This window comes from Neomonachus schauinslandi, chromosome 9 (assembly GCF_002201575.2).
Source record: "Neomonachus schauinslandi chromosome 9, ASM220157v2, whole genome shotgun sequence".
NCBI classification, from domain to species: domain Eukaryota; kingdom Metazoa; phylum Chordata; class Mammalia; order Carnivora; family Phocidae; genus Neomonachus; species Neomonachus schauinslandi.
This window is the reverse complement of record NC_058411.1, coordinates 100,706,476-100,719,365: the sequence shown is the minus strand read 5'-3', so window position 1 is coordinate 100,719,365 and position 12,890 is coordinate 100,706,476. Positions and strand designations below refer to the sequence as shown.

General features: G+C 34.6%; 1 protein-coding gene across 1 annotated transcript in view; it reads left to right on the top strand.

Annotated features, from left to right (window-relative positions):
* The window catches only part of VPS13C (vacuolar protein sorting 13 homolog C), a 176,373-nt gene that overhangs the window by 134,104 nt on the left and 29,379 nt on the right, over positions 1 to 12,890 (top strand). The window contains 7 exon segments of the mRNA XM_044918118.1: positions 139 to 267; positions 709 to 842; positions 2,303 to 2,429; positions 6,140 to 6,375; positions 10,703 to 10,844; positions 12,128 to 12,279; positions 12,861 to 12,869. Coding sequence (XP_044774053.1) covers positions 139 to 267; positions 709 to 842; positions 2,303 to 2,429; positions 6,140 to 6,375; positions 10,703 to 10,844; positions 12,128 to 12,279; positions 12,861 to 12,869 — 929 coding nt within the window.

Sequence of the window (12,890 nt, the reverse complement as noted above, 5' to 3'; positions counted from 1 at the left end):
GAGATGTGGAGGAAATATTTTAAGAAACTTAGTAATAATTGTATCATGATCAGATTTAGAATTGAAAACTTAATTAGCCATTGTCTTATTTATACCCCAGTATTGTTTTAAGACTGATCTTAACTTTTATATTTTTAGTGCCTTCCCTTTTGGCCTGAAAATTTGTCAGGCAAACTTTGTGTGAGAGTGGTGGGCTGTGAAGGATCCTCCAAACCATTTTTTTATAACCGACAGGATAATGGCACTTTATTGAGCTTAGAAGAGCTGGTATGTTTGCATGGTTTATTTTAATTTATTATTTTATTATGTTTTCATGTTTTATTTATTTATTTATTTGTTTATTTATTTATTTATTTTTATTATGTTAGTCACCGTACAGTACATCATGTTTTCATGTTTTAAAATACAGTGTCTTTGATTTTTAAAATTTGCTATGAAATATTTTATTGAAACATGCTATAAAATCTGCTAATTGAATTTAAATTAAAAAAAACAGAATTCAACTGGAAAAAAATCTGGTAATCATTTAAGGGTGCTAATATATCTATTTGTGAGGTGCTATACATATATTTATAAGAGATCAGAACCAGTGTGCTTTTCAGTAAGAACTTAAGAAAACAGACTTTTTGTGTCTACATAACTGATTATTCCAAATGTCATTGCAAGCTAAACCAATACCTCAAACAGAATTTTTTTTTTCTACAATAGAATGGGGGTATCTTGGTGGATGTAAACACTGCTGAGCATTCAACTGTCATAACCTTTTCTGATTACCACGAGGGATCTGCACCTGCCCTAGTGATAAACCACACATCACAGGACGTCGTCACATACAAACAGAGGTATGAAAAAAAAAAGATTCATGGGAAATCTCATTTGCTTTTTACTGGCCCACAGTCCTTTCTAAGAAACACTTGGGGTGGTAGATTTGTTTCACATTCCACATATTTTCTGATTTTAGAAAGGTAACATGGAACACATGCTGTTTATTATAATACCCTCAGCAGGTTTTGGGACAGTTTCTAGAGTCCAATACATTAACATTCCTGCAGTGAAACTTATAAATATTCATACCAAGTGGGATATATCAAAACTATTAATAATCTCACCTCAGTTCAGATTAGGTTTTTTAGCCAAATGACTTTTGATACCACACTAATAGAAAAATCTTTGGACGTATGGAGCTTTTAAAATTTTGGAATTGCATATAAGGAACTGTGAACCTATTTACCTGTTTAAGCATTATTATTCTTTTGTAATCTGGAAATACTCAGTAAACCTCTCCCTATAAATCTCTATCAAGTTTTTTTTCCCCCAGTAGAGCTGGTAGAAGATAAAATGAGAGGACAATGAATAGGTAGTGTGGTGTTGAATATAAGTATGGAACGATAGGAATTTTGTCGTTCTTGCTTGTGCTGTCATTTGGCTTGGATGATACCATTATTTAATGACATAACAGATAGTTTTAAACCCTTAAAATATATATTATATATTTGCCAAGAATTATTATTATAAATCTGCAAGGCATTATTTTACATATGTATAAAATCTTATATATGCCTAAGGTTATTTTTACATATAGAATTATTTTATATAAAATAATGCCTTGTAGATTTACCTGTTCTTAACTCTCCTGGCTTGAATCCACTGGAAGATTTAAAAGTACAGAATGGGATTGAAACCTAATTGGGTTCTTTTTGTTGTTGTTGTTCGCTGGAAAGTTTTTTTTTATGTGGACTAATACTTCTTAAACTTTAATGATAAATTTGGAAGATCTCCCAGAACTCTTGTTAAAATGCAGATTCTGATTTAGTAGGTTTTAGGCGGGGCCCAGGATTTTGTACTTTCAGCAAGCTCCAGGTAATGTTGCTGCTTCTCCATAGATCACACTTTGAGTAGCAACAGTGTGGACCTAATTTTTGCTTTTTTTGAGACTCATGTTTCTTATCTGTTGCATTTGATTAATAAACCTAAATTTAAGCACTGAGTGACATTCTACTGCTGCTAAAGGATTTATTGTTTATAGTTTTTTCTGCAGGTGAGCTCTGACGTACCAGTTTGTTTACTTTAATGAATTCCATTGCCTGCATCAATTTGGAGTATACTGCAATTTCAGAAAGGCAATATTCCCTTCCCTCAAGCTTTAAACCATTAGTTTATTGGACATTTTTAGGCAGAGTTCTGTTTATTAACAAAGGCAATTTTAGAAGATTTTTGTGCCTGTCCCCTCCTCTGTAAACCACAGGTCTGGGTTTCTCAAGGCCTGGCTGTTTTCATCTTCCCTCTGGTGGTTGTGTTTCAGTGGGACACAGGAGGAAGTGTACTTGGTGCCAGGAGAAGCTCGACTTTTTGCCTGGGCAGATCCTACTGGTACCAGAAAACTTACCTGGACATACGCAGCAAATACTGGAGAACACAGTCTGTTAAAGGTATCATGTGATGTGAATGAGTGCTGTATGAGTTGCCTGGTGGTGAAGGAAGCATACAAGCCAGCTTCACACAGTCATCTTTGTCCTTACTGAACTAAAAATGAAATGGAAGTATTTTCCAAATAAGTTGGTTTTGGAGTTTAGATTGCAAGTAGTTCATACCTGTATTTTAGGTTAGTCAAAATAATTTATTTACAATTTAAAAAATAGGCCTGCTTTATCTTGCCCAAGTAGAGCCCAGTAAAGTATCTTTTATATGCCCCCCCCCCCCTTTTTTTTTTAAAGAAAGGAATTTTAAAGGTAAGTGAAAAAAACTTTATTTTGAAAATAAACATGTCACTATAGTGGCCGTATTTTTTAAACATATTTTCCCAATGAAGACCGTATGTTTTAATTAAAGGAACCTGACAGTATACAAATTATCCCATATAAGAAATTTAATGAAGTATTTATTGAAACAATATTTAGGTAGCTAATTTAATCAAATATGTTATTCTTAGACTCTTAAACTTTGGGAAGGTCTTAAGGATTCACCTACCAGCCTTTCTCTAGCGTAGGAATTGCTCCTGTGTTAGCAATATAGATCATTTGTTTCTGTAGAAATATAACCTATTATGAAAAGTTCATACAGTGTCCTATTCCACTGTCTGATGATGCCAGTTTGTTAAAAAAGCTTTATTGACTTTTGCTTTAAAATGGTAATTGGCCAACAGTGGCTGAATTATCCTCTCCTATATTCCCTCTGAAATACCCATAAAAGAGATAAAAACTTACCCACTTTTGAAAAATTAGACTCCTCCGTTACGAGATTCTTGGAATAATTTCACCATGACAGTTTGATGGAGCTATACTAGCTTGCTTGTGCTTTACTTTTTATAAGACCGAAACTCAAGGTTTGTAAATGGTACAGAGGCTTAAACTCCCTGATCCTCTTAGCTTCTTGGCTCAGAGACATGGGAGCTCTAGCAGAGGTCCCTGACTGTGCTGGTATTGTTTCCCCTCTCCTCACAGTTAACGCTGCTCAGTAACTACAACACCCAGTGGTAGTATATAGACACTAGAGAGAAAGTGGGAAGGACCTCCTGGAGGAGGATGTTCAGATCTGTATATTGAGGCAGATTCAGGAAGAATCTGGGAATAGTGTATGTGGGGATTGTGGTTTTTAATGTTTCTCTTCTATTTGGTATCCGAGAACCAGGCGGTAGGAAAAGTAGATAACTGTGCCTCAGTCAGCACATAATCTGCCACATTCTGGAAACTGAGGTAGAAGCAGGGCTGTTGCCCATTACCTTGTCTGCTAAGTTGATCTGAGAAGGGAGTTCCACTCAGGCAGGTGGACATGGTAAGGGAATTCAAAGAAAATCCACACATTATTGGCAAACACTAGATCTGAACAGATCTTTCCTTATTAAGTGTGAATGAACAGGGAAAAAACAAAAACAAAAACAACAGCAACATGGGGTTTATGAAAAAAAAAGTTCAGGAGAAAAATGTAGCGTTATCCCATAGAATCAGGTGATTATACCCCTGAAATTTTTTTTACTACGGGAGGACCACAGGAAATTTTCCAAATTAATGTCTCGCATCCTCAACTAAGTTATAAAGCTGTAACAGCTATGAAATAGAAGAATGCATGGTGAAATAAAAAGATACAACCAAATGAAGTAAAAGGGAGTAGGGAAACAACATATTCTGTTCATACCATAAATATACCATTTAATCTTAAATTTTAATTACAGAAGTACAGATTAAAGTTTTCTTTTTTTTTTTTTTTTTTTTTTTTAGAGACTTTATTTAACAGAGAGAGATAGCGAGAGCAGGAACACAAGCAGGGGGAGTGGGAGAGCGCGGGGAGCCCGATGCGGGGCTCGATCCCAGGATCCTGGGATCATGACCTGAGCTGAAGGCAGACGCTTAACGACTGAGCCACTGAGGTGCCCCTAAAGTTTTCATTTTTTTAAAAACCTATTAATGAGTGGAACTAAAATCATTGGTAAGAGGATTTTAAAACAATTGAGAAAATGAAAATAAAGACAATTTTGCCCTTAGAGTAAAGGAAGGAGACCTAAGGAAGTATGTAACAAGTGGCAAATACCTTTTATTGAATCTGTCTCCTGTGTTAACGCTTCCTGCGTATTATCACTAATTCTTATGATTGGAATTCAGAACTTCTGGTTAAAATTCGAAACCAGGTCTATCTGACTTAACAGTCCATGGACTTTTTCCACTAAACCATGCTTCCCATCAATTATATCAGTAAATGAAAATGGTTTAAATTCTCCTATTAAAGACAAAACTCAGATTAAGTTAGAAAACAGTATCTAACTATATGCTACTTACCAAAGGTATGTCTTAACCAGACTAACACAGAACATTACAAGCATGAAGAGGCATTAAGGACTTAGGAGGCAAACAGAAGTAAAAAGAAAGCAAAGTTGTTGATTTTAATTTCTGAACAACTATAATTCAAAGCAAAAACCTTTAAATAGAATATGATGATATGAAAAGAAGGCATGAATTCATCATTTTCAGTCTTAAAAATGATGAGTTCATGTCATTTGTGACAACATGGATGGACCTTGAGGGTACTATGCTAAGCGAAATAAGTCAGAGAAAGAAAAATACCACATGATTTCGCTTAAACATTGGAATCTAAAAAACAACAACCAAACAAAAAACCCCAGAAACAGACCCATCAATACAGAGAACAAACTTGTGGTTGCCAGAGATTGAGGTGGGGGGTGGGCAAAATGGGTGAAAGGGAGAGGAAGGTACAGGCTTCCAGTTGTGGAATGAGTAAGTCATGGGGTTGACAGGTACAGCATAGGGAATATCGTCAGTGGTACAGTAATAGCCTTGAATGGTGACAGATGGTAGCTGTGCTTGTGGTGAGCATAGGATAACATGTAGAGTTGTTGAATCATTACGTTGTACTCCTAAAACTAATGAAACATCAACATCATGTGTCCACCATACTTCGATTAAAAAAAAGCAGTAGGTGTTAAACAGCAACAAAACTCAGCTATTCCTATGCTCTTGATAAATCCTTTATTTGCTTTTTTTCCCAAGAAAGCATGAAATGAAAAGCACATAGTAGGTACTTGTACTGCTTGGTGAAATGAACTCTTACATTTATGTTAAGCCCAGAATGAGGAGGAAATCATTATTTCAGTCTCTGAAAACACTGACCAAATCAAGTCATATTTTTAGTGCTGAGACCTTCAGCCAAGAAGGCTTTGCAAAACAGTGCACACTAAGTACAAACCATGGTTTTATATAATGTGACTTATATAAATATCTGCAGTGTTGTAAGTTATTAAAACATAAAAATAAACTAGGTTAGTTTTACGTGAGGTTACTGTTCTAATAAACTTAGGAACCTCTCCATCTTGGAGACAAGTAAGCGTCTTAGGAGACTGAGCACCCTTGCAGGATACTCTTGTTCCTGCTGAGTGCTCTTTGAGCAGTCAAACCCAGGGTACAAAAAAATTAAGCACTATTAGTGTTTGTTATTGTTTGAAAACATCGGTGAGTTAAGTTTTAAAATAGATTATGACTTTAGTTAATTTATGTCATTTTGATGGTTAGTTTTCCAATTTATAGTCATGCTTTTTAAACTTTTCTACTTGTTCTCAGTTACTGTAGTTTAACTTTATGTAATAAAAACTTAACCGCTTATGGGTTTAATATAAAGTCTTTCTTTTCCCCAGGATGAATGTGGCCAGTTTCCCTATGATGCAAATACTCAGATACACTGGGTATCATTCCTAGATGGGCGCCAGAGAGTGTTGCTTTTCACTGATGATGTTGCCTTGGTTTCCAAAGCACTTCAGGCAGAAGAAATGGAGCAGGCCGATCATGAAATAACCTTTTCTCTCCACAGTCTTGGGCTTTCCCTGGTTAACAATGAAAACAAGCAGGAAGTTTCATATATTGGGATAACCAGGTACGGAAGAAGAAAAGGCATCAGAAATCTTTAAAAAGCATTGAGTTCATAATACCAAGTTTAATGAGAGTAAACAGCTTTTCTGAATTTTGATGTATTGCGTATTCTTTCAGCATAACTTACGAACAGTTTTTTTCACTGCTAGTTGAAAAGCCTCCTAAGATAGAAAGATGAGTAAGATAATGCCTCTGCACTTACTGTACTCATCAGCAGTTGGTGGGGGAAAAAAGAGGTTTGCTTCTTTGTTTTTGGTATGTATTTTTTTGATGAATTATAATAACAGAAAGAAGTATATATACGTGCAATGGCAGTACAGAGATAGAAGCAAGTAAGTTGTTTTGTGCAGTGGAGGCTGAAGAAACTGGCCTGGATTAGAGGAAGCCAATAAGAGTGGGCCAGATAAATTGGAGAAAACATTCATGGAGGAGGCAGTATTTGACATAGGTACATAGTCTTTAATGGGTGGTTATTTAGAACTTTTAAATAGTGATGGAACCAGTTATTTTCTCTGATTCTGCTTGTATCTGTATAAGAAAAATATTTGAATTTATTTATTTTGACTTTTTAAATCTCACTAACTTTGGTAAAAGACTCCTTCATTTCTTGGAGGCTGATGGGTGGAATGGTTAACATGTTACCATGTATCATCTATCAATAATCATGTTTAGTGTAAAAGTAAAAAATTAAGTCAATAAAATATCACGTATGTAACACGCTTTACACAACACCTGACAGATTAAGAGTTCTAAAAAGGGTATACATCCATTGATATAATATTAATATATTTGTGTATATTTGAGTAATATATTCTCTTGGTTATACACTTGAGTATATTATAGTATTTTTAACCTAAATATGAAAATAATTTTTAAGTCCTATAAATTCAGTTTCTTCACTTTGTTGTTCTTTGTTGTAACTTATTTTTACTTTAATATTACATACATTATTACATTTTGTCAGATTGGTCTTTACTTGTAAGGACTTTGAAAAATTCATCTAAAAGAACTTGATTATCTTTTTTCTGATGGCAGTACACATTTAATACACATTCAGTGGGGATGTGTACTGAGGAAAATAAATCAGTTACATAATTTTTAAAAATAGACTTATTTTTTGAGCAGTTTTAGGTTTATAGAAAAATTGGCTGTGAAAGTAACAAAGTTCCCATATGCCCTGAATCTTTCCCCTATTATTAACATCTTGAAATAGCGTGGTACATTTTTTACTATTGATGAACTAGTGTTGATACATTATTATTATCTAAAGTCCAGTGTTGATGTTGTTTAAGTTAAAGTTTACTCTTAGTGTTGTAAGTTCTGTGGGTTTTGAGAAATGAGTAACATCTGTCATTACAGTGTCCTATAGAATAGTTTCAGTGTCATAAAAATCACCTGTGTGCCACCTGTTCATCCCTTTCTCCCTCCCCCTGAACCTCTGGAAACCACTGATCTTTTTACTGTCTCTAAAGTTTTGCCTTTTCCAGGATGTCATATCACTGGAATCATACGTATGTAGCCTTTTCAGATAAGCTTCTTTCACTTAGCAATATTTTTTTTTTTAAAGATTTTATTTATTTATTTGAGAGAGAGAGAGACAGCGAGAGAGGGAACACAAGCAGAGGGGAGAGGGAGAAGCAGGCTTCCCGCGGAGCAGGGAGCCCGATGCGGGGCTCGATCTCAGGACCCTGAGATCATGACCTGAGCCGAAGGCAGACGCTTAATGACTGAGCCACCCAGGCGCCCAACTTAGCAATATTTTTTTAAGTTTCCTCATGTTCTTTCTGTGGCTTGATAACTCATTTTTATAAATCACTTAATAATATCCCATGTCTGGATGTACCACAGTTTATTCACCTATTGAAAGACATCTTGGTTGCTTCTAAGTTTTGGCATTTATGAATAAAGCTGCTATAAACATTGGTAGGCAGGTTTTTGTGTAGACATAAGTTTTTAATTCATTTGGGTAAATATGAGTGTGATTGTTGGATTTTATGGTAGGATTATGTTTAGTTTTGTGAGCAACTGCCAAACTGTCTTTCAAAGCAGCTGCACCATTTTGCATTTACACCAATGAGCATTCATTGCCCAATGTCCTTGTCAGCATTTGGTGTTGTCAGTGTTTCAGATTTTGGCCACTCCAACAGGGATGTAGTGATATGTCATTATTGTTTTAATTTGCAATTCCCTAATTACGTATGCTGTTGAGTATCTTTTCAAATGCTTATTTGCTGTCAGAATCTCTTCTCTGGTGAGATTCAGGTCTTTTGCCCATTTTTTAATTTTTCATTTTCTTATTAAATTTTAAGTGTTCTTTGTATATTTGAGGTACAGTATTTTATCAGATACGTGTTTTGCAAATATTTTCTCCCAGTCTCTGGCTGTCTTTTCATTCTTTTAACAGTGTCTTTCACACAGAAGAGGTTTTTAATTTTAATGAGGCCCAGTGTGGATTCTTCCTTTCATGAGTTATGCTTTAGGAGTTGTATTTTAGAAGTCACAAAAATGCAAAGTTACTTACATTTTCTCATGTGTTACCTGCTGGGTTTTATAGTTTAGTGTTTGATATTTAGGTCTATACTTATACATTTTGAGTTAGTTTTTGTGAAATGTGTAAGCTCTATGTCTAGATTGATTTTTTTTTTTTTTTGCATGTTCAGTTCTGTCACCATTTGTTGAAAAGACTGTCCTTTTTCCATTGAATTGCCTTTGCTCCTTTTCAAAATCAGTTGCCTATATTTATTTGGGTCTATTTCTGGACCCTTTATTCGCTTGGTGTGTTTGTCAGTTCTTTCACCCATAGCACACTGTCTTGATTTCTGTAGTTTTGTGGTAATCTTGAAGTCATGTAGTGTCAGTCCTCCAACTTTTTTCTTCTTCAATATTATGTTGACTATTTTGAGTCTTTTTTTTTTCTTAAGATTTTATTTATTTATTTGACAGAGACACAGCGAGAGAGGGGACACAAGCAGGGGGAGTGGGAGAGGGAGAAGCAGGCTTCCCGCAGAGCAGAGAGCCTGATGTGGGGCTCGATCCCAAGACCCTGAGATCATGACCTGAGCTGAAGGCAGACGCTTAACGACTGAGCCACCCAGGCACCCCGACTATTTTGAGTCTTTTGCCTTTCCATATAAACTTTAGAATTAGTTTATCAGTTAGTTGGGATATTGGTTGGGATTGCATTGAAGCTATAGATCAACTTGGAAAGAACTGATATTTGACATTATTCAGTCTTCATACGCATGTACACAGATCCTTGTATTCAGATCTTTGATCTCTTTCATCAAACTTCTGTAGTTTTCCTCATATAGATTCTGCACAAATTTGTTAGATTTTGTTTATACCTAAGTTTTTAATTTCTCCGGTGCTAATATAAATATTACTGTTTTAATTTCAAACTTCAGTTGTTCATTGCTGATATATAAGAACGCAATTGATTTTTGTATATTAATTTTGTATCTTGAAACGTTAGTTGCAGGAATTTTGTTGATTGATTCTTTGGGATTTTCCTCATAGACAGTCATGTCATCTGAGAACAAAGACAGCTTTATTTCTTCTTTCCTAATCTGTGTACCTTTTATCTTCTTGATAAAAGGTTGAGAGGCAGATTATGCATTATCTAGGATTTCCCAGTGTTGAATCGGAGTGGTCAGAGTAGACATCCTTGCTTTGTTCCTGATCTTAGTAAGGAAACATCTAGTTTCTCACCATTAAGTATGATGTTAACTGTAGGTTTTTCGTAGATGTTCTTTTTCAGGTTGAGGAAGTTCCCTCTTTTCCTAATTTGTTGAAAAAAATTTTTTGTAAGTATGTATGGTGACAGATGTTAACTAGATTTATTGTGATGATCATTCCACAATATATGCAAATATTAAATCATTATTTTGTATACCTGAAATTAATGTTACATGTCAGTTATACCTCAAAAAAAAATAAAAAATATGTTTTTTTATTAATAGACTTGTATTTTTAAAATTTGTACTCAGTTATTTTTATATTTTGAATTTCATCAATTAGAAAAATTTGTGCAATTTTTTCTCTTGTTATTTAAATAGCATTTATGTAATAACCTCAGTTTTGTCTCAGCCACAAAACCTAAAATATTTACTATATGGCTTTTTATAAAAAGTTTGCGAGTTCCTTGATAGATTGATGTCAATGTGTGATAGAACATTTCCCCTGCCCCTTTTCCTTATGTACTTTTGCTGTTTAAAAAAAATCTTGTATAATTTTCATAGGAGATTTATAGTTGTAATAATTTGAAGTTGAATGACAATTCCAGCAAGCCTAATATATACTCCTAATTTAATTTTCTTTGTGGATTGTTTTAGTTCTGGTGTTGTTTGGGAGATGAAACCAAAACAGAAATGGAAGCCTTTTAGTCAAAAGCAGATAATGTTGCTGGAACAGTCCTATAAAAAATATCAAGTATCAAAAGACCACGGATGGATTAAACTAGATAATAATTTTGAGGTATACCAAATTTTTTTTGTTTTTATTTTTATATATGTATTTTATTGGTGGATAATAAGTAAGGAAAATTTACTGTCCAAGTAAAAATGTGTGTGCAGAAACTAATTTATTTATTAGCAAATAAACTTTTGTTAGTAGGATTGACATGACTGATACTCTTTAGTACATTTTAAATTAAAATATGTTATTAGGGGCGCCTGGGTGGCTCAGTTGTTGAGCGTCTGCCTTCGGCTAGGGTCATGATCCCAGGGTCCTGGGATCGAGCCCCGCATCGGGCTCCCTGCTAAGCGGGAGGTCCTGCCTCTCCCTCTCCCGCTCCCCCTGCTTGTATTCCCTCTCTCGCTGTCTCTCTCTCTGTCAAATAAATAAATAAAATCTTTAAAAAATAAATAAATAAATAAAATATGTTATTGAATCATAGTGTGAAACATTTAAATAAATGTTTCTCTTTTGCATTTTTGTAATTCTGTTTACAAGACAGTTTCATGGAACTTGTTCTCAGTAAGATTATGCAGAAATTAATATTGCTTATTGAAACTTTTGTTCTGTTTTGAATTGATACCAATATATATTGGTAAATAAAGTCTGTGCAAAATTATGTATTTTAGTAATGAAAAACCTGTAGAAAACCCGTTCAATTAAGTTCATTAAATGTGAATGATTGTTGGACTTGGGTAGATGTCACAAATACAGGTGTACTCTCTTCAGGCCCTTACAGTGTTGCAGCTGAAGGTCACTTTTGCCCTAAGAAGACCCCAGAAGCTTGACTGCAATTTCTCATGTGCTCTGGTTCAGTCGTACAGCTTTAGTTATTCTTTGTCTTTGGTATCTAATGGTTGGGCTTGCCTTGGTCACCAGATATGCTCCCCACCCCGACCCTCATCCCTGTAAATGTTGGCCATCCTCAAATGAAAACAAACTGTCAGACATAAATAATCTATTAACTATTCATTGTTTAACTTCGTTAAGACAAAATTTAAGAGTTACCAAATTATTCATTACTATTGAGGTTTTTAAAAAATATAAAGCATTGTTTATTTTCTTTCACTGCAGTTTATATAATTGAAAATTTCCTCAGTTGTTTTCTTATTTTCCTCATAATTTTTGTGCAAAAGTGATGATTCTGCTTCAAAGATCTCAACTGTAGATCACCTTAAGGCAGATCTTTTGGTGAGACTTAGAGATTAAAATGTTTTCTCCTTTCAATTTGTGAGTAAATGGATATTTAAATGGGCTATCCTGCTAATACCAAGTCATCAAAAACATATGTGCTTTTTTCCCAGGTCAATTTTGATAAAGTTCCCATGGAAATGCGCCTCCCTGTTCATTGCCCAATAAAGCGAGATTTTTTATCAGGAATTCAGATTGAATTTAAGCAGTCTCCTCACCAGAGAAGTTTAAGAGCCAAATTGTACTGGCTTCAGGTAACATTGTCGTTTTCAGTTCAATAAGTATATCTGATCACTTTGGGAAACTTGGGGATGAAATTTTTTCTACAAGACTCTAGCATACGTTGTAAACAGTATTTTTCTTCTCGTTTCTATGTTTATTCCCCTTCTCCCATGTATCCTGTGGATTCTTTATACTTAGCATCCAAGTCCAAAGACCTTGTGACTGTTGAAACTATTTAATTTGGCCAGTTAGCCTGCAAGAGCATTTTCCTGCACTGAAATTGTTATTTTTAAATATTCCTTTGAATTTTTCATGGGATCCCCAAATAAGATTTTCCTTTGTCATTCTACACAGGAGTGAACATCAGAGAATATTTTTGGCTGCTTGCTTGCTCCCTTCTTGCTTCTCTTCCTCTCTTCCTTTTAACTACTAAATACTACTTAGGACATTTTTATTCTTTTTCTTCTTTCTAATTTCATATCCAGTCTCCACTTACATTTTACTTAAATTGTAAGCTGTCAAAATCTCACATGATCCATAGGCACAAATATTTTGATTAATAGTGTGTACGTTGCACAGTGTTAATGCACTGATGAGGATATTAAATATTCCTTTATGTAAAAGGTTGCCCTTGCTGGCATATGTACGAATTTT